The sequence below is a fragment of the Dendrobates tinctorius genome, unplaced genomic scaffold (genome assembly GCF_039654945.1).
Source record: "Dendrobates tinctorius isolate UK_male_01 unplaced genomic scaffold, ASM3965494v1 ptg000083l, whole genome shotgun sequence".
In the NCBI taxonomy this organism is placed as follows: domain Eukaryota; kingdom Metazoa; phylum Chordata; class Amphibia; order Anura; family Dendrobatidae; genus Dendrobates; species Dendrobates tinctorius.
In genome coordinates, this window is record NW_027361751.1 from 2,079,423 (window position 1) to 2,102,656 (window position 23,234).

At 41.9% G+C, this 23,234-nt stretch overlaps 1 protein-coding gene across 1 annotated transcript in view; it reads left to right on the forward strand.

Annotated features, from left to right (window-relative positions):
• The window catches only part of MAP1B (microtubule associated protein 1B), a 127,540-nt gene that overhangs the window by 13,150 nt on the left and 91,156 nt on the right, over positions 1 to 23,234 (forward strand). The window contains exon 2 of the mRNA XM_073584050.1: positions 12,310 to 12,411. Coding sequence (XP_073440151.1) covers positions 12,310 to 12,411 — 102 coding nt within the window. The remainder of the gene's footprint in view (positions 1 to 12,309; positions 12,412 to 23,234) is intronic.

Genomic DNA, 23,234 nt, shown 5'->3' on the forward strand with positions numbered 1-23,234 from the left:
CCATTGTAAATCAATGGGGCCGCAAAAACAAACGGAAGTTTGTTTTTGCAGAGCACCGTCATTTCCAGTTTTGAGGAACGCCTTTTTTTCCCCAATACTAAGCCACGGAAGGTGAGAAATGCATTTTGATGTAAATTTGAATACAAACTACAGCACGGAAGACCTCTTTAACAAAACCTTTCGCCGTTTTGTAGCTTGTCAGACTTTCTAATGCATGAAAAAAATGATAGTCTCTCTACAGTCCTATAGATTGAGATCAGTGGATCACAATCGCCATCTTTCTATCTGCAATCAAGCATTTCTTTCCCTTCTACTAGGCCATGCTGTGGACTAGTGAGTCTTCTAAAAACAACAGTATGACATCCATCCCTAATAGTGTGTAAGGAAAGCCATTGTCCAAGTTTGCCAGTAGGCAGAAAAAGCTCTAAGCTGGTAACTTTTTTTTTTACCATTACAGTCAGTCTGGATGTGGCAATAAACTGTCCCTTGACAGCTCATCCCATCACAGGTCAGGTAGTACCAGGTCATAAAGAAAGCATGAAGGGTTCTCAGAGTAGCGGGTGACTCGTATGACTAATGTGATGACCATTTACAAAAGTAGTACAACTACACGTGGTCAAAATTGTTGGTACCCCTCGTTTAATGACAGAAAAACCCACAATGGTCACAGAAATAACTTGAATCTGACAAAAGTAATAAATAAATCAAAAATCTATGAAAATGAACAAATGAAAGTCAGACATTGCTTTTCAACCATGCTTCCACAGAATTTTTAAAAAGATAAAACTTATGAAATAGGCACTGTTGGCAATGACAGAGGTCAAACGTTTTCTGTAAGTCTTCAGAAGGTTGGCACACACTGTTGGTGGTATGTGGGCTCATTGCAGATCTCCTCCTCAGTGATGTTTTGGGCGTGTCACTGAACAAAAGGCATGTTTGCTCAACAAAATTTAGACAAACCTTTAAAATAGTGGGAGAATATAGTTTGGTAAGATGAGCTTAAAATTGAACTCTTTGGATTCCATACTATACACCATATTTAGAGATCAAAAGGCACTGCATACCACCCCAAATACAACATACAACAGTGGAATTTGGAGGTGGGAACATCATGGTGTGTGGCTGGTTTTTCAGCATACGTCACTGGCAAACTGCATATGATTGAAGGAAGGATGAATGGATAAATGTACCGAGACATTCTTGATAAAAATCTGCTGCCAGCTACCAGGATGATGAAGATGAAACAAGGGTTGACATTTCAGTTTCAGCAAGACAATGATCCTACACCAAGGAAACTCTCAATTGGTTTCAGAGAAAGAAAAGAAAGCTATTAGAATGGCCGAGCCAATCACCTGACCTGAATCCAGTAGAAGATTTATGGAGGAACTAATGCTCAGAGTTCATAAAAGGAACCCATGGAAGATTCAGGATGTGAAGAGTGTGTGTGTGGAAGAATGGTCCAAAATCACACCTGAGCAATGCATGTGACTAGTTTCTCCATACAGGAGGTGTCTTGAAGCTGTTATCACCAACAAAGGCTTTTTGATCAAATTGATGCAGCAATTACATATCTAAGAGACAGGATTTATGCTATTTCTTGATGAGTCACATTGTGGTCAAGTCCTATTGCTGTATATAAGAGTTTAGTACTTGCTGTATGTATTACAGTGAGTCACGGGATGACAGCTTGCATAAAGTCATCATCATCCGGCTTCATGGTGTCAGCAGCCATTTGTGACTGACACTATATTAGTCACAGCCATTACATACAGTAAATTGGGGAAAATATTTTGAAAGAGTCAAGAGCAATATCCATTACCTACTGTAAGAAAGTGCTTGTTGGTATGGCCCATCACTTTCAGTGAGCTTTTCATTAGTGCCATTGACGTCTACGATCAGATCTTGCTTACCAGAAAGCTGCATTATAGTTTTATAGTTTTTAAGGATGAAGGTAGATATAAGTCCATCAAGTTCAAACTATATCCGTATACACTGCTCAAAAAAATAAAGGGAACACTATAATAACACATCCTATATATCACTGAATGATATGAGAGTAATGACAAAATGCAAAAGTGACCAAAACTACAGCCAAAAAGGATGAGAACAGAGAAATGGTCTGTGGTCACCCCTTGCAGTACCACTCCTTTTATAGGGGTTGCATTGTGTTGTTTAAGTGTTCCCATTATTTTTTTGAGCAGTATATATAAAATGTTGATCCAGAGGAAGGCAAAAATCTATGGGGCCTATGCTAATTGCCTTGTATTAGGGGAAAAATTCCTTCCCAACTCCACATATGACAATCAGACTAGTTTCCTGACTAAACATCCCATCATAGAATCTAACCTGTAATATTAGATTTTTCAAGAAAGGCATCCAGGCCTCCTTGTACTTTTAGTGTGAATCAACCATGACAGCCTTATGTGGCAGAGTTCCATTGTCTCACTGCTCTTACAGAAAAGAATCTGCGTCTGTGATTATGATTAAATCTTCTTTCCACTAGACGTAGATGATGCCCTCTTGCAGTCTTGGGTGTAAAACTCATTATTAAGATCTCTCTGCCCTCAAATATTTCTACCTTATAATTATGATTGCCAATTTTTTTTGGCTGACGCTAAAATCACATTTTTTCTTTCTCTGGCTACTAAGCTTAAAGCTTTTTTTTTCCCTACTTTACAAACTATACTCAGTTGGCCCTAGTTATGTCAAGAAAAAAAAAATCCTGCACTCACCTGATGGACTCGGGCCACCCATCACACTCACTACTGCCTTCCCTGCTGTTCTACTGTTAACAACATTCGACAACCACTGACCGGCTGCAGCCTTCACGTTCCATCCGACACAACTTCTTCTGCAGGAACAGAATGTGAAGGTTCCAGCTGAACAGCAGTTTTTTTATTATTATTATTATTATTATTATTATTATTATTAATAAACTGGGCCCATTAAGTATAAGCTGTAAAGTAGGAAACCATCTCTAAAATATTAGGCTGGTACTTTATTCTTTGTAGAAATCACTTGTGAACAGTCATCTCATTATCATCACGGATGGGATTACAATGCCAAGTAACACCTCTATATACAGTAACTAACATGGGATCCCATCTTTCACAATATGTGATGGTCACAGCTCCCCTCCTCCCCCTTTCTCCACAATGACAAGGCATGTCTAGAGCTCTCTGCAATAGAAGTTAATAGATCGGTCCTTCTCTATTGCTGTTTATGTGGCTGCTGTGAAGCACATCTATAAAGGCTGTTAAGAGAATCTCAGGCAAGATGACTGCTCCCATAATCATGTACGGAAAGTGGGGAAAAAAATTCTAGAATCAGAAAATAAAAACATATTAGAAAAATTTATATCATCTTTAAGCTGTGGACTTCAGATCTGAGGCTGTCATATTCTCTACTTTTTCAGCTGAAATGTTTTACTTTGTTTTGAAAACTACTCGGCAATAAAATTGCATAATAATCACAACAGAAACTGAAGCAAAATCTCATAACTCACAGAACAACCCATAATGAAAATGTCACGCTGGGTGAGGGAGAAGCAAGGTGGACAACAATGGGGACAGGGAGGGAAAGCCCAAACACTAGCGAAGGGGGAAATGGAAACTCCTAGGCAGATCTAACACCCTGTCTTGCCTGACGTCTCTAAATAGGCTGCTCACCTATCGCTGAGCAGGAACCTAATCCCTGCCTGACCCTAGTGATAGGCCCTGGATAGGGAGGGGACGGGGTAGACAATAGTCAGCCCCCACTACAACTAAAGAGAGGGTGGACAAATGAGGGGATACACTTAGCTTGAGAAGGCCACCGAGATACTACACCAGCAATCCTCCAAGAGTACTCCAAGAAGACACTAGCCAAATGCTAGTACTTCCAACCAGACAGAGGGAAATTGAGCTAACATCAGCACCCGGCTGAAGAGATTGAAGATATTTAAACCTTCAGCAAGGGTGTGTTAATTGGCAGTAGAAGGTGGAGGTAACTGTTGGATCCTGGAGGGAGAAGGATATCACTCCATAACAGAGATGCAAAAATTAAAAAGGTGTTGTAGAGCTAATTACAGTGACCTTCTACAGCCGGATCCAGGATGAATGTCTGTCATACCTGACACACCCGTGATAGAAAATTAATAATCACATATAAGGTAGAGGAACGGGCTGCAGGTACCTGTACCAAGCCGGGTCTGGAACTGTTGAGGTTGCCTCCCTTTTTGCCTGGGGAAAGAAATGAGGAGCTGGACCAACCACATAACCTGGGGAGGTGGGGTGAGATGAAAGAAAAAGCGCGCAGCAGCAGGCAGTTTGGCGCCAACCAACAGCAGCACGCAGCCAGGTGAGCAGCGTCATCCGTCCCCCAAGTGCCGGTTCCGCGACAGGCCGCATTATTTTTTCCCCGCCGTCCGCTAGTGGAACCGCTGCGCAGAGAGGTGCCGTGCGCTCTGTAACTGCTGGAGAGAGAGGTGACGTGCGCTCAGTGACTATGAATACCGTCCACATGCAAAGGAGGGAGAGCCGGGTACCAGACAGACTCCCGCGGCCTTCCCTGCCCCTTACTTCACGCCCATTTCTGTCTGCCTCTGGGAGTGCTGCGGCCTTGTTTGCTTTCGCCGCACTTGTTTATGAACTAGGGGCTCAGTGGAAGGTACCGGAGACCGACCGCTGCCGCCAGACAACAGACCATTGTTTAAAGGACCCCATCTGAGGACATCGCCTGGCTACTGCCGGTTCTACAACCCCCCTGCAGGATCATCTGGTGCAGAGGAGCATACAGGACAGGACAAGTTCCTTCATTGGACTGCTATTGTTTTACATTTGTTATCCCTATTATCCCTCCTTTAACCATTAACCTCCCTGCAAGGAGTGAATATCTTGTCCTATTACATTGTTACATCTTGTTAACTCTTGCTCTGCCTGTCACTGCATTCCGCAACCTGCTTACACACAGATCCATAATATGAACTATGGATAAGAACTATGGATCAGTTAACAGCAACTTGTTGATGGTTTCCCGATAGTATTATTTATTATATTGTGCTTTGTAAAGACTTACAATTAGCTGGAATCGAACAAAGCCAACAATATAAAGAAGACCTAATACAAAAGTGCTTGCTGAAATATAAATCATTGTAATTATTAAATACAGTAATTCCTTTCTTTCTCTTTATATAGCTGTTCTATTCTTTTCTTTTTTATATACAGTAAATCGCACAAGTTTCCTCTCTCTTCCATATGTTGTTTTTTTTACTACCCCTCTTGAATGCTTATAGTTGCCCATGAATATTTTATTCCTTTAAAGTCATATCCAGCCGGTGCAAGTGAGAGGTGACCTAGTTCTGGATCCATGCACTGGTTGAAAGATTCGGTATTCTTCATAAATGGGCAGCTTCGTAACTCTGGGGACACAATCAGGATGCAAGTGCTGCTATATTTAACGCTTGAGAGTCCTGTGAAGGGCATGCCTTGCGTCCTCCGAACTCCTCCTTTTCCGCGGTCACAGAATTTTGTAATATGTATTTATATATTTTTTTATACATTTTTATTTAACTAGATTACTTATATGATTATTCACAGTATTGTTAACAAAAAACTGTAAATCTAATAATGTGCTGTCACCAATTTCTCCGGAGTATACTGACAGTTATGAGATGTGCCTCCGGGTGACAGTTTCCTTAAATAGATTATTTGGGCGCCTCATACATTGTGAGTGGCAGGGGCTTTGTTATCTGCAATAAATATAATATATCGTGAGATGGCTTGACACATTTCACAGAACTTTGGAGTTGATGTGATAACAAGCTTGTATTCTGTAAATGTCATTTTTAAATTTTATTATATTTATTAGAATTTAGACTTTACTATTTATTTGTTTTGTATTTTTATATTTGAACCTGAAGGAAAAAAGATCACCGAAATGTTAGTCATTGAGTTGTCCTTGTTTCGGGAACTGGTTGCTGGCAAATAGCATGGTCTTCCTGAAATTCTCGGTAGTCAAGCAAATGACTAACTTTCTTGAATTCTGAACAATTTAAAAAAGTTGCAACTACTTTTTTCCGCCTCGAAATAATTATGATTAATATAGGAGTAAATGCAAGTATCTATAAAAAATGGTAAGCTGCCAAAAATCTGAAGCTGGTCATATACTAGATAAGTCTTTGTTTCAGTTCTACTTCTTTAAGGGTATGTGCACACGTTGTGGATTTTGCTGCGGATCCGCAGCAGATTTCGCCCTGTAACATGTAAACCTATGGAAAACAAAAACCCCTGTGCACATGCTGCGGAAAATTCCGCGAGGAAACGCAGCGGTTTATTTTCCACAGCATGTCAATTCTTTGTGCGGAATCCGCAGCGTTTTTACACCTAGGGTATGTGCACACGTTGCGGATTCGTCTGCGGATTTTTCTGCGTTGAATCTGCAGAATCCACAGGTCAAAATGCCTGTGGATTTCCTGCGGATTTCTAGCGGATTTCGCCTGCGTTTTTACACCTGCAGATTCCTAGAATGGAATAGGTGTAAAAACGCTGCGGAATCCGCACAAAGAATTGACATGCTGCAGAATCCGCGCGGAAAAATCCGCAATGGAATCCGCAACGTGTGCACATACCCTAAGTGTCAGCACTTGCGCACACGACCGATTTTCTTGGACTAGTGCTATCAGTGGTATTTGTACCGGTGATAGTCTATAGGGCTGTGCACATGGTTGATTTTTTTGTATTCCTGGAACCAAAAAAATCAGTGATATGTCCGATTTTGATCCAAGTATTGGATCAAAATCGGCAACGCAGGTCTACGGGTCCGTCAATAAAATTGAACTGCACTTGGATGAAATCCGGGTGTGGCTCAATTTTCACAGACTGACAAAATGGAGAATTTTTTTTTTCTTTCCATGTCCGAGAAAAGCTGATGCCACTCTGATCACAATAATCGGACCATCGTCTTGGAAGTGTAGACATCGTTTGTGTGAACCTATCCAAATACTTGTAAATGTAGCCAGGCAGCTAATATCTCATTATGTTCCTTGACTTTCCATCTAACGCCCTGTAGCTATGTGTGATCTCTACTTTAATTTAATTCTTACCATTTAGAGATATCACAAATGAGACAATGGAAGCTTGTTAGTGACGGATAACAAATCAGAGATAAAAGGATATCCACAAATCTGACTAAGCTGCATTAAATGGAGCAGCAAAAGTAATGATAATTTCTTGTATTTAAATAACTTGTCCTTGTGTAGCGGAGATTAATCAGCTTTTTTTAAAGAGCGTTGGTCACCACGTCAAATGTTGCCAGTTATGATACCAATTTTTTATTACTGCTGATACCCCGAATATTTTTTTTTTTTATTTGGCATATGGTTCAAGAGATATTTTATGATTTATTGCTAAAATGTTCTAGTCTTTACCAACGAGGTGATTCTCACTGGTTAATAATGCAAAACATCCTAAAGACACCCAGAGAATCTTGTATCACCCCTTAGAAAGGACCATAAAAATTAGCACTTAATAAAAAGGCCCAAAAAACTGAATATTCAATAGGGTAATAGGAATAAAGTAAAAGCAAAAACGTTTTACTTTGGATCTGGTGAATAAGATATAATTTATATAGGTAAGACATAGTATGAATGAAGAAAATGTTTTCTCTTTTTCTAATAGTTACTGGAATAAAATGATTGCATGCTATGCTTTCCATATTCTGCATGAAATGGAATCGTGTGATTAGTGCCTGTATTTAATGTGTCGTGTTTTCTCGTCATTTTCACTTTTATTGTCATCTTTAAAAAGTGGTGTAAAATGGTGCAACAAATTCATGATGAAAGCCAGAAATAGAAGACAATCCTGCAGAAATGTATCATTAGTCCATTAATTTTCTTTAGTACCACCAACACTTCTTGACTCTCTTAGTAGTAGAATGACATAAATGTATGATATATCAGGGTCACAATTCTGAGACCTGCATCTATCATACATTTATGGCATGTCCTATGGTAAAATGCCCTTGTAAGTATAGTAAGTGCCAGATGACACACCCTCCATTGTAAGGACGCAGAACATGAGATCTGTACATCAGGATACCTCAGGCTTTAAAACTTTTGACAGTTGTGACCTCTGTATCAGTGTCTGCCCCTCTTGTCTCTGCTTCGGTCGCTGGCGCTCTCTCGTTGCGGGCGATAGTTGTAGTTCTCAGTAGTTCTCTTCGACTCCTAGTTTGCTCCCTGTTGTGTCGTCTGCATGGGGGCGTAAGCTTTTTAAGCATCTGAAATCGTTCTGTCTACTGCCATAAACAGGCTTGCTTCTGTGAGCTTCTGTGCCTTGCCATATTTCCAGTACACATTTCTGGTTTTTTGACCTCGGTGCATTTTTTTTTTTTAGTTTCAACAATTTTATTGATATGAAAACATCACTTAACATGAAATACAATCACATTAGAGTACAAGGATCCCCTCGCAGGGGGAAATACATAGGAAAAAAAAAGGCACTTAAAGTCATACGGTATCCTTGACTACAGAATCTTTGTTTAGAATATGTGTAGAAAGACAGTTATAACACAACTAAGTTAAACTTAAAGGGATGGGAAGGAAAGGGGGGAATTTAATATCATTTCCAAATTTGTCCCTACACTGACCTCCTGGTTTCTACCTGGCTACCAGACCATTCTGTTGCTTCTAGTTTGCTCCTTCAGATATCAGCTCTTTCATGGAAGCAATCGTGGACCCCGTTGTAAGACCAAGAGTTAAAGGGTGAAGGCTGCGGTTCCTCTGGCATCTGCCAGATGGTATGGCTTGTGCCAAGTGTCTGACCGGGGTTGCCTTTTTTGAGCCCTAAGTTCCTTATAAAGGAAAATTAAAGCCTTCTTATCTTATGTAATTGACACCAAATTAATAGGCTCTTCCAAGAAAAAAAACCCTGACTATAAATACTGATATTACTTTATATTGAAGTCCTATATAAGCTTATAACCTTTTCCTAGCTGGACATTGCAGTGATAGACTGCACCAATATTTAACTTGACGCTTGTCTGTGTTATCCCTTCTGTTATACCAGTGGTCTCCAACGTTTCTTACCTTGAGAGCCACATTCAGCTCTGATAGACGGTCGTGAGCCACTTTCAACAGGTCCCTGCTCACTTACACCATAGTGACAACCAGAGACTCAGTCCCCCGCAGAAGACTAAGCTTCCCCACAGAAAGCACACAGAAACCTTGTGCCCTCCTCCCTTAAAGGCAGTATACTGACATGAAAGACAAGATGTAGATTCCAGCTTATGGTTAAATTGTAAAAAGGTAATCCAAGTTTATTCAAACATTAAAAATGCCACGATTGATGAACGTGGAGCAGGGAAACACATGGTGACATGTTTCAAACGCAAGCGACATTCTTCATCAAGGCCTTGTTTTCCACGACTGTCAGAGCGTTTTTCTGGACTTCTTCATACTGTGAGCTGGCTCTTTTCCTACATTTTAGTATACTTAAATCCAGGGATTCCCACTTTACTCCCTTTCGGTATTCTTGCTTCAAGCCCCCCCCCCACTCTAACTGGCTGTATCATCCCCTAGGTTGCAGATACCTACCTTATACCTATGAACATTTCCACATGCAATTCTGTTCTGTAGGAAGATGAACAAATTAGAGATTTCCACAGTTTGAGGGCTAATAAAGAAAGTTGAGTGAACCCGAACTGCAAAGGTGTACGGTGCTGAACTCCGAACACAGACTTCTCCTGGAAGTCCTTTTTACAGTTTGGAAGTGAGAGAGAGTGAGATTTTCCAGCTTCAAAGTTCAGTTTATTTCCAACGGGGTACTGGTACAGTTCTGGTACCCAAACCAAACTTTGGACTAAAGTTCGGTCGGGTACCAGAACCAAAACTTCCACGGGTCTGCTCATCCCTACTAATAGTGTAGGCAAACAGGCACCGCCATCTGCTGGTTAAATGTTGTAGGACGAGAGAAAGTAGCAAGAACTGCATCAACAGGAACTGTAGGAAAAAGTACATGGTTCCTGAGGGGAAGAGATTGAAGGATACAACAGGTCACATGACAGCTATGATGCAGTTATTAATTGTAAAAGGCCCAGGAGGGCAGAAAATGGGAGGAGTCAGTACATGAACCCATAGCAGGATGACTGTGCCGTGGACCCAAACCGAGTAGCCAGATATGAGTGAAAAAATGAGTTACCCAATCCAAGTGAAGAACCGAGTAACCAGATCATGAGCTGAGAGACCAGAACCAGAAATGAGAGACCAGAGCTGAGAGACCCGAGATGAGTGTGCAGAGCCAGAATGGAAGGAGACTATTAGGCCGCAGAAGAGGGACATTCGTGTGAACTTTAAGTTCTGGTGTAGATGTACGGTACAAAGGGGACTAGAGTCGTGCTTCAAAGGACTATGGCGGCTAGGGCAACAGGTGTGCAAAGTAACTGATAAGGGATTTGCGGCCTAGTGGCATAGCATCGTAGACTCCCGTTAGGGCCTATATGATGATTCGTATTGCTTTAGAGACAGAGAGTGAGATGATGGTGACGGGGCCCATTAGTATTGTGACGCACTACTGGTTGAGGTATTAGGCCCAAAACACCCTTGACGATAATAGTCGTTCACTTGTAGCAACAGAACAATAATGCGTGAATAGAATTGTGTTAATACCCAGTATGATTGAATTGCTGTGTTCTCGTTGAATAATTTACTGTAGGGGTTTGTATGTTCTCCCCGTGTTTGTGTGGGTTTCCTCAAGGTTGCGCCGCTTTCTGCCCACACTCCAAAGACATACTGATAGGGAGTTTAGATTGTGAGCCCCAGGTCTGTAAAGCACTGTGGAATTAATGGTGCTATATAAGTGAGTAAAATAAATAAATAAAAAGATGAGGTTTGGTATACATTATCATAGGAGCGACTGAGCCATGGTAGTACTGCAGCTCCCCAGTATAAGAAAATGCTTAGGATACTGCTTATATTGTGTTAGATTCTAACATACAGGAATATTTAGGATTCTTAGCAGAATGGCATATCAATACTGGCAGAACACTGGTGTTGAAAGGAGAGTTTCACCTCCAGGGAAATAAGCGGGTTTCTTGGTAACGATACTGTATTGAGTGCAATCCCAAGAGTAATTCAGCTCCTGGATAAAAAAAAGATAATGACTGGATGTGGATTGTAGCAATATCTCATTGCTGAGGAGGAGAATTAAATGTATGTATGAAAAGTGTCAAATACTTTTTCTCAGGCAGAATCCATCCATAATCAGCCGGATCAGCCGTGTAGCAACTCTATTCATGTCTGTTTGCTTCTGTTTACATGAAGCTACCATTCAGCGGTATCTGCACATGGACGAATGGTCGTTTGTACAATAAAGGTTCATTTTAGCTGGCGGTGGCACATCCCCTCGTATGAGCTGATGGGCTGCAGATTACCGGTATATCTTTTTTTTTCCTTATAAGCAGTTCTGGTCACTTGGTGTGTGCATGTTACATGTAATTGCTGCAGATTTCACCCTATGCATTTAGTGAATTCTAAAAAAAAAAAATGTTTCCAAAAATGATTGACGTGCTGCAGATTAAAAAATCCACATTGATTTGACTAGGGTTTGGATGTGCAGTACCCAGCCATTGTACAGTAGATAGAGCTGTGCTGCTCAGCAACTGAGCACTTCTGGCCGCTGCCATCACCGAGAACAGCTGATTGGTAGCGGTGCAACACATGGCACGCCACCAGTCAGACACTGGTGACTTATCAATGATAAAGTCGAGGGCAACCCCTTTGCATATTGATTCCCAACATTAAAAATTATCACTGCAAAGGATAAGTGTGAACAGTGACGGACTGGCCATCTGGCGATTTTGGCAAATGCCAGAAGGGCCTGTCTGGTCGTGGGCCGCCTTGTCTGCTACATTGTTAACAGAATCTGTGTTCTCAAGACTCCCATACTGTTAAGAGTTTTGACAGAGCACAAAATCACTGACTCCGTCACTTACCCCAGCAGGCCACTGGTATCATTAGAAATATTGGTCTTGTAGTAAATCTTGCTTTCCTCCATCCAGGGTAATATTAGTAATATATCCCATCTGGTTCTTGGGGACGGGGACAGCATGGGCCTGTGTGATTCCAAATGCCAGGGCTGAATTTCATCCCCAGTCCGTAAGGTCCAACTGCTGGGACACACATAAATCCTACAAGCAATCTTTTGAAATGCACATGTGTGGTACTGCTCTACTCAATGTCTGTGAGACTGCAGAAAAAGCTGAATACATTTATTGTAAGTACATGGATGACTGTAGTGTATTAACTACGTGTTACTGTGCTTTGCTGTTTTACAGGTATCCGGTCATGGGACACAGATCTCATTGAATGCAACTTAGATCAAGAACTAAAGCTTTTTGTATCCCGTCACTCAGCGAGATTCTCCCCAGAAGTTAGAGGTGAGTGGTATTATAAGCCCAGTATTTGATTTTTTTTTTTTGCACTATAAAGGATTTGACACAGTTTTCTTGTGCTAGTTTGAGAAAAAACAGGACAAAACTGCAAAATGTGGCCGAGCCCTTGGCATCTGGTCACAATAGCAATGTGGCTTATGTTCTCACCAGAGGCCTGAAGACTCTGAGCCTAGTGAAGTCTGCCAGATCCGAGTTGTAGAAACGTCATTCTATTGCCATAGGCCAACTGAAATGCAATTAAAGAGAACCTTTCATCTAATTTTTCATGCTGAACTGGACACAGGATGTAATTGTAAATCACAATAAGACACTCCTAAATTTGTGGTGCTCCTAGTGGCAACTTGGCAATGACAACCACAAAATTGTCTCACGGACAACCTATGACATTTCGCTCATACAGACCTTCCTCAGATGCATGGGGTATACAATAATGTGTGTGTGTGTGTGTGTATGTATATATATATATATATATATATATATATACATACACACACAGTGTCCAAACATTATCAATGCATATATGTTGCATAAAATTCAAAATAAAACTATAAGAATAACAAATGATATATAACAAAATATTGAGATGAACTTTTGTTCATGACCAAATACTTATTTTCCACCATAATTAGCACAATAAATCTGGCCAAATCAGACAGGGTGATTTTCTGGATTTGTTTTCTCATTTTGACTCTCATAGCTGTGGTCTACCTATGATGTCAATTACAGGCCTCTCTCATCTTTTTAAGTGGGAGAACTTTCACAATTGGTGGCTGACTACTTCTTTCTCCCACTGTGTGTATATATATATATATATATATATATATATACACCACACCGGATACACATTTATTATTTTTGTATTTCCTTTTCAAATTTTATGCAACATATACAGTGTGCATTGATATTATGTATGAAAAAATATGTATGAAAAAATATATATAACATATATATGTGTGTGTATATATAATCTCTGAAACGTCATGCATAGTCTGTGACTCAATTTTGTTTAAATAAATCATCACTATCTTTCATCCACTACGAGACCCAAGTTCCTTGCTTTCTGCATACAGGATCTAATTGTGGCTGCTGCAGAGCAGTATAAAACTTTTTTTTTCCGCCTCTATGTTGTGGAGATAAAGTATTGGCACCTAATGTTTAGTTAAGCTCAAGTGGGTGTTATCAGATAGAAGCTCATACAGAAATATGTACTCGCCACCAGTGAAAACACCCACTCCCACTTGGACCTAACTAGAGATGATCAAATTTGATCCGGTCCCTGCTCATTCGGCAAGCTATAATGCTTACCGAATAAGCTGCAGAGGGAACCCGGATACCTGGATCGTGCCGGCTGATCAGCTGTTCAGTTCCGCAAAGTCACAACACGTGCATGGAGAACCCAACAATCAGGCTCTCCATGCATGTGTCGTGACTGTCACACAGCCGCAACACCTGCAACTGCAGCGCCTATCAGCTAATCAGCCGGAGCGATTCAAGTATCCAGGTTCCCTCTGCAGCTTATTTGGTAAGCGCTATAGCTTGACGAACAAGATTTGACCTGATCAAATTTGCTCATCTCTAGTCCTAACTAAAGGTAACTCACTAAGTGTGAAAGGAGCCTTCTGAATGAGCTGATGGACATGGGTTTTCCCAGATGCAAGAATATCTGCACTTTCAGTAAAACACAAATAATAATCTTGAAATAATAATTATTTGTTGAAATCCATTAAAGAAGGATAAACCTGATTTAATATCAGCTAAAATTTGGTCCTGTAGCGTTCACTGTGGTGCAAGTGTATTTCCCCCTTACCAATAGCAGATGGGATTGCAGAAGATTGTAATATGGATCATACACTTGTTATTGGGATGGGGGAGAGGTCTTTAAATTTAGTTTTAATAGTAACCTATCTGTATCATCAGTGGTAAGAAAGGACGGCTGTAAGACTGGAAAGTTGAAGGCAGTTAAAGAAGTTGCAGATGATTTTCATTGTATGTTGGATTTTACGCAGAATCATCAGGTCTGATGCAGAATGGATGACCCAATTTTATTAGATTGTTGAATGTGACTAATCCAGCAGTCCCATTATTAGCTGAGAAAAATGCATTGCATACAAAGCCATGTGTAGTATTAGAGGCATGCGGTATACTATTATAGACTGATTCACATTTGTATCAGCTAATTCTCACCTACACGAATGACCTTATTATTATGGACATAGGAAATGAGCAGATGTTTTATCTGATAACATTCGTCAATTACTCTACGCTGTTTTTCCACAGGACAGTCTTCTTTCAGTCTGACCGGTAATGCTCACAATTAAAGATAATGGCTTCCTGCAAATGAGCAAAGAAATAGAAATGTAGAATATAGTTTGATCCTGTATGTAGATTTATAGGGAATGTGTAATGAAAAATGGTAATATTTTAAGCAGGTTTCTGTATATATCTTTTTCCATTTTTTGTGGCTATTCTTTTGCTTTCTTTCTATTTTTTTTACTGCTTTCTGTATCTGACTTGTCAGATTTACTGTGTAGACTGGTAAGGGGTCAGCAGGGAAATTTCATTATCTTTGGAGGAGACTCTTTAGGCTGGAGTCACACTAACCTGCGCAAAATACGCTCCGTATTTTACATGCGTAATACGGATGACAGACCCCTAAACAGTGCTCCGTATGTCATCCGTAATCAAGGTGTGGTCGCGTATTTTGCGCATGTCAGCATCCGTATGGTGAGATTTTCTCGCAGGCTTGCAAAATGGACATATAATGGAGCCCTATGACAGTTTTAATAAAGAAATGAAAGAATAGATATAGACACATAGAATGCATATATATATATATATATGTATTCTATGTGTCTATATCTATTCTTTCATTTCTTTATTAAAACTGTCAGTGTGAGTTTACTGTATAGCGCACTGAATTGCCGGCTTTGCTAAAAGACACCGGGTGCGTATTTCTCGCAGGTCACACGTGTGTTCCGTGTGTAATCCGTATTTTTTGCGCACCCATAGACTTGCATTGGCGTACTACGGGTGTAGTACACTGACAATCGCAGCATGCTGCGAGTGGCACGGAGCGTAGGATACGGAGGAGAAATATACGCCTGGTGCGAGTGACCCCATAGAGATTCATTTGTCCGTGTCTAATGCGTGCTTTTAGCGCCTCTCACTCTCCCGTATTCCTCGCCAGTGTGACTCCAGCCTTACAAGAAAATACAGATATAAGACTACGTGCCCACTATCAGGAATAGCAGGTGCTCTAGTCCGCTAGCCAAAAACCGCATGGACCACGGCTCATCCCTCTGAATGCCTGTTCTCCTATGACTGTGGGCATAATACTACGCAGACAACACAGAGTGAGGGTAAAACAGCGTGGCAATAATTTATTAATCCCTTCATGACTGGAGTTATTTTCGTTTTTGCGTATTCGTTTTTTGCTCCCCTTCTTCCCAGAGCTATAGCTTTTTTATTTTTCCTTCAATTTGGCCATGTGAGGGCTTGTTTTTTTGCAGGACAAGTTGTACTTTTGAACAACACCATTGGTTTTAACATATCTTTTACTGGAAAACGGGAAAAAAAATTCCAAGTGATGTGAAATTGCAAAAAAAGTGCAATTCCACAGTTTGTTTGTTTTTTTTACCATGTTCACTACATGCTAAAACTGACCTTCCATTATGATTCTCCGAGTCATTACGAGTTCACAGACACCAAACATGTCTAGGTTCTTTTTTTATTTAAGTGGTGAAAAAAAAATCCAAACTTTGGTAAAAAAAAAAAAACAGTGTCATTTTCCGAGACCTGCAGCATCTCGATTTTTTTCATGATCTGTGGCTGGGTGAGAGTTTATTTTTTGCGTGTCGAGCTGATGTTTTTATTGATACCATTTTGGTGTAGATGCGATCTTTTGATCGCCCATTATTGTAATTTATTTCAATGTAGCGGCGACCAAAAAACGTAATTTTGAAGTGTTCAATTTTTTTCTTGCTACGCCGTTTAGTGATTGAGTTAATTTTTTTTTTAAATTGATAGATAGGGCAATTCTGAATGCGGCGATAACAAATATGTGTATATTTGATTTTTTTATTTTATTTTCAGTGGTGTGAAAGGGGGTCATTTGAACTTCTATTTTTTTAATTATTTTTTTTTTTTTTTTTTTACTTTTTGCATGCTTCAATAGTCTCCACGGGAGACTAGAACTCCAGTTGTCTGGCTCTGCTACACACAGGCGATGATGATCAGATTGCCTGTGTGTAGCAGAAATGCTCACTTGATATGAGCGCCGACCACTGGGCGGCGCTCATAGCAATCCGGCTATGACAACCGTAGAGGTTTGCTGAAGATCTCTAATTGTCATGCCAACCCATCGGTGACCTGCGTTCATGGGACGGGGTCACCGATGGGTGGGATTTCAGGCACGCTTCCGGTAAGCGTGCCGTTAAATGCCGCTGTCAGAGATTGACAGCGGCATTTAATAATAATAATAATAATTTTTTATTTATATAGCGTCAAAATATTCCGCAGCGCTTTACAGTTTAACAGTTTCAAACACAACAGTCATAAATAACAACGTTAACAATACAATAATGAAAGCAAAATAAGATGACCCTGCTCGTGAGAACTTACAATCATTAAGGTTAGCAGCAGCAGGTGGATCGCGAACCCACCCGCGGCTGTTAGAGGCACATGTCAGCTGTTCAAAACAGCTGACATGTGCCATAAAAGATGTGGACTCAGCGCCGGAGCTAACATCAAAACGAGGCATTCTGACGTGGGTGTATTATTATGGCCAACGTCAGAAAGGGATTAAACAACAAGAGGAAAATAACACATAGCACAGACCCATCAAAATACCAAAGAGGGTGCAAAATTAGAGCCTCACCCTTCCGCTGACTCACCTGCATAAGAGCAGCTGTGACTTCAGAGTTTCCAGGGCCGACTACCCCCACCTGTAGAATGCACAGAGAGAAGGGAACTACAAGTTTAGGAAACTGACAGTCCATTGAGGTACAAGACCAGCTGACCAGAGAGTCACAACCTATCTTCTCCAAACATCTCCATGGAGCCTGCAGACCAGTGGGGCCCAATCCTGACTTTCTCAAACATATCCATAGTGCTCAGGTGACCGATGGGTCTAAATCCTGACTGCCCCAAATGTATTCATGGGTTCAGTGATGGTCAGTGGAGCAGATCTGTATCTTTTCAGCCGTTAAGGTGGTCTCCTAAGCTGACATCCTGTTGAACGGCAAATCTGTGTCTCTCATGATGTTCTGGCTGCTGTCTTGTAGAGTGTTCCTGGCTGTGGTTTTATAAAGAATCTCTGGATCTTTGGATGTATCTTGTTACAGAGGCATTTCCACTTTTTATAGTTCACAATTTTTCTTCAAGCCATTATTCATAGGTCAAGGGGAAGGGTGATGACATTAATTTGCATTGTTTGATTATTTAGTTTATCCTTCGATGTTTGGAAGTCAACAGACTGCATGGCCTGGTATTATGTGTAATCAACATATTAGCAAATATTGTTCAGTGACCCTGCATCCCTGTTTTGCAAAGATAATAGTACAATAAACTGTAGGAGTTGATATAAAAAGGTAAATCACAACCATTCATCAATTTACAAATATCAATTTAACCTACAAGAAGAGTCAATGTAAAGCTAAAAGTCTATGCCTCCTGGCTTACTGAAAATAGATGTCTGGATAATTAAGATAAAATGCTGTGTCATCATAGCAGCATTGTGGACAAATCGCATCTGTGCTGCGTCTAAAATGATGGGTTCTACATTACAGGCACAGTGGATGAGATTTATAGAAATCCTGTGCCCACTGGGCTTCTATTTACAGCTGCATATGCTCACCTGTGGTGCAGGTTTACGAGCTGCAGCATGTTCATTTCGGCAGCAGTAACACTAATCTCCGCATAGCCATTCAATAGGTGGGATAAATCCGCAGAGTTCATTAAGAACATGCGGATTTAACTGCGTAATTAGAATGCAGCGTTTTGTAGACAGTAAAAATATGCCACCTCCAAAACGCTGCTATTCCTGATCATGGGCATATACAGTGGGTACGGAAAGCATTCGGACCCCTTTAAATTTTTCACTCTTTGTTTCATTGCAGACATTTGGTAAATTCAAAAAAGTTCATTTTTTACTCATTAATGTACACTCTGCACCCCATCTTGAATGGAAAAAAAAACAGAAAGGTAGAAAGGTCCTGAAGGTCTCCTGGGACGGTATTGAAACCTTTTTGAGCTCTGTAATGCAAACACAGCCTTACATCCAAGTGACCTGATCTCATATGGATAGGGGAAGACGGATGGTAATCAGTGATAACCAATAGCAGTATTCGGGTGACGTTTGCTGGTCTGATATTGCACTATTACAACGAGGAAATGTGAAAATAAATGTTTTTTACAAAGTGCACAATGTGGAGTAGACAGATGTGTTTAAATATGTGAATGATAGATATTTTTCTTTTGTCTTTAACCCTTTAACGACTGGGGTTATTTGCGTTTTTGTGTTTTTGTATTTTGCTCCCTTGCTTCCCAAAGCCATAACTTTTTTATTTTTGCTGTCAATATGACCATGTGAGGGCTTATTTTTTGCGGGATGAGTTGTACTTTTGAACAACACCATTGATTTTACCATGTCGTGTACTACAAAACGGGAAAAAAAATTCCAAGTGCGGTGAAATTGCAAAAAAAGTGCAATCACACACTTGTTTTTTTGCTTGTTTTTTTTTGCTAGGTTCACTAAATGCTAAAACTGACCTGCCATTATGATTCGCCAGGTCATTACGAGTTCATAGACACCAAAAGTGTCTAGGTTCTTTTTTATCTAAGTGGTCAAAAAAAATTCCAAAGTTTGCAAAAAAAAAACAAGAAAAAAACAACACCATTTTCCGAGACCCGTAGCGTCTCCATTTTTCGTGATCTGGGGTCGGGTGAGGGCTTATTTTTTGCGTGCCGAGCTGATATTTTTAATGATACCACTTTTATGCAGACACGTTCTTTTGATCGACCGTTATTGCATTTTAATGCATTGTCACAGAGATCAAAAAACGTAGTTCTGGGGTTTTGACTTTTTTTCTCACTACGCCGTTTAGCGATCGGGTTAATGCTTTTTTTTTATTGATAGATCGGGCGATTCTGAACGCGGAGATATCTAATATGTGTATGTGGGATCTTTTTTTACTTTTTTATTTTGATTGGGGCGAAAGGGGGGTGATTTTAACTTTTAGGGTTTTTTTATTTTTAAACATTTTTTTTTTTTTTTTTTACTTTTGGCAAGCTCCATAGGAGGCTTGAAGCATGCACAACTCGATCGTCTCTGTTACATATGGGCGATGAGCAGATCGCCCATATGTAGCAGATTTACTCCTGTGCTTTCAGCCTGGAACAACCATAGAGGTCTCTATGAGACCTCTGGTTGTCCAGGCAACATGACGCCGACCCCCGATCACGTGACGGGGGTCGGCGATGAGCTCACTTCCGGCCCGGCGGCCGGAAGTGTTATTTAAATGCCCGCTGTCAGCTTTGACAGCGGGATTTAACTAGTTAATAGGCGCGGGAGGATGGCGATTCCACTCGCGCCTATTGCGGGCACAAGTCAGCTGTTCAAAACAGCTGACATGTCCCGGCTTTGATGTGGGCTCAGCGCCGGAGCCCTCATCAAAGCAGGGGAGATGTCTGATGACGGACTGTGTTCTTCATTGGACATTAAGGGGTTAAAAGACAAAAAATGATGGCTTGCCTATCTCTTGAGCCAGGTGTCATGATCCAGGACGGGGTTTCGCTTTGGCCCGTCCTGATCAGACTGGGGGTTAATTGTTCCGCCTCTCTCTGGCAGAAGGAGGCTATTTAGTGCTCACTGGACCTAGGTCCGGTGTCAGTTATACTCCTGCCCTAGGCTGAGTTAGTTGACCTTGTGCGTACGTGTGCCTTGTGCTTGATATCTTGCTTGCTTGTTTGGTTTTGATCCGGTTCTGTCCCTGCTATGAGTTCTGCCTGCCCCTCTTGTACTGCGCTACCTCTCGTGTATGACTCTCTGCTTGTGACCCGACTTCTCTCTGCTCGTCCCCTTGGTACCACGTTGCCCTCTTGTGTATGACCTTTAGCTTTGTCTGACTACCCGTCTGTTTGTCCCTCCTGTGCCTCGTTTGCCCGTACTGTTGTGACCTCCGTTTTGCCTGACTCTGAGTTGTTGTATGGTGTCCTGTCATATCTGAAAGCAGGATGCTAAGCCCCGCCCCCTTGCAGTTACCTGACCATAGGTCCTGTGCCAGCTTGCTAACTTCAGTGTCCGCAGGTCCTGTGCCTCTTTACTTTCCGGCGCTGATTGGACCCTGACACTAATAGTTTGAAGCACGCATTGTCACCTCTGCTGCCCTGCTCCCCAGGTATCTTTTAGCACTGTTTCTGTACTCAGGACACGCGCACTGGCTCTGTGAGCGAGTGTAGTGCGGTGTCTCTGACACCAGGAAGCAGAATTTCTGTGAAACACAAGTTTTAAGTTCAGAAATTTTGTTTATTAGCAAAATAGGACAGAGAAGTATTAAAATGCTCTGTGTTTGCCATGTGTGAAAAATGGTTTTCTTAAGGTGCTGTTACTGCAGTATATCACAAATCAATCAGTTCAGTCACTCTGACTCTGTAGGTCCAGCACCTCACTATCACTTCAATCTACCTCTATCATTTACAGTGTGAATTAGCCCTGCAGCAGTACGCCTGTAACGAATGGAAGCGGAGGCAGAGATGGTGAAGTTCACATTCGTTTTTATTTTTAAAGTGGAACCTCTTGACCACGGTCCGGGGGGCTCCGAAGGGGGCGTGACTAGTGAGCCCCGGGTACCCGTAGTAAAGCCCCTCAAACAGGGCCAGAATGGAATACCCAGAGGACATAGGTGCTACCTCCAGTTAGACCCCGAACACGTGGCGGCTGTCCCAGCGGGACCAAAAGGGATAACAGTAGTTGCAGCAGAGTCCGTAATGAGACGGGTCCTGGATCCGGGTAGTTGGCAAGGAGTCGGTTCCAGTGACCTTCACACAGTCCTTGGACTCGGATGGCTATTGGCAGAACGGGATGGTTTTCGCCCAGATGGTTGCAGATATAACCAGGAAGCACAGGATACTGATACTCTGTGGAGACAGATAGCATTAGACAATGCACAGAGACTGCAGACGCAACGCAGACAGGTTAGCATAAGAACCAGATGTAGCAATACTCATTGCTCCAGCTCTCTCCCACTGGAGGAGAGGCCAGAAATAGCAGCCAGTGCGCTGCCATTGGATAATTGCACTTTTTGAAAAATGCACGCTGTCCCTTTAAGAAGGCAGGAGAGCACTCGGGCGGGCCCTAATAGCTCTAGTTGCAGATCTGCCGACAGGATGCCAGGAGGTGGAGGCAGGGGAGCGACCTGAATGCTGAGCAGCAGCATGAGACACAGAGAAGGCAGGCTGCTGCCTAAGGACAGCGTGCGAGGCACGAGGTGAGTGCCCAGAATGGGGAGCAGCGGCAGACCTGGACGCAGCGCCAGGACGGGGACCAGGTGTAAAAGTAGCAGACCTGGGCGCCGCGCCAGGACAAGGGCCGGGTGTAACAACGCCACAATCAGATTAGGCCTTTTTCGATCCCTAGGTGGATTCGTGTGCACTCTCTTACCGCTTATGCCTAAGGCTGGTTTCACATTTGCGTTTTTTAGCGCTGGAAAAAAACGCACATGTGCGCATGCGTTTTTTTCCCCTATATTTAACATGGGTGCGCATACCTGCGCACTTGTAAGCGCATGTATGCGATTTTCATGCGCTGCGTTTTTTTGGGGTGTGCGTTTGTATTTTCCAGACGCAGCATGTTGCATTTTTTGGCCCTGCAAAAAAGCGCATGCGCACATATGCGCACGTTTTGCGCTAAAAATGGCCATTATAGCCTATGGATGCGCATATGTGCGCACTGGCATGCTCATGTATGCGTTTTTTTGCATATGCGTTTTTTTTTTTTAACCATGGAATTTAGGGGTTTGGGTTAGAGTTAGGGTTAGTTAAGGGGGTTTAGGGTTAGGGTTAGGGTCAGGGTTAGGGTTGGGGTTTGGGTCAGGGTTAGGGTTAAGTATGGTTTTGTTAAGGGTTAGGGTCAGGGTTAGGGTTAGGGTTAGGGTTAGGGTCAGGGTTAGGGTTAGGGTTAGGGTCAGGGTTAGGGTTAAGTATGGTTTTGTTAAGGATTAGGGTCAGGGTTAGGGTCAGGATTAGGGTTAAGTATGGTTTGGTTAAGGGTTAGGGTCAGGGTTAGGGTTAGGGTTAGGGTCAGGGTTAGGGTTAGGGTTAGGGTCAGGGTTAGGGTCAGGGTTAGGGTTAAGTATGGTTTTGTTAAGGGTTAGGGTCAGGGTTAGGGTCAGGATTAGGGTTAAGTATGGTTTTGTTAAGGGTTAGGGTCAGGGTTAGGGTTAGGGTTAGGGTCAGGGTTAGGGTCAGGATTAGGGTTAAGTATGGTTTGGTTAAGGGTTAGGGTCAGGGTTAGGGTTAGGGTTAGGGTTAGGGTCAGGGTTAGGGTTAAGTATGGTTTTGTTAAGGGTTAGGGTCAGGGTTAGGGTTAGGGTTAGGGTCAGGGTTAGGGTTAGGGTCAGGGTTAGGGTTAGGGTTAGGGTCAGGGTTAGGGTTAGGGTTAGTTAGGGTTTAGGGTTTGGGTTAGGGTTAAGTATGATTTGGTTAAGGGTTAGGGTCAGGGTTAGGGTTAGAGTTAGGGTCAGGGTTAGGGTTAGGGTTAGGGTCAGGGTTAGGGTTAGTAAAGTCATGGTTTGGGTAGTGTGAGGGGCCAC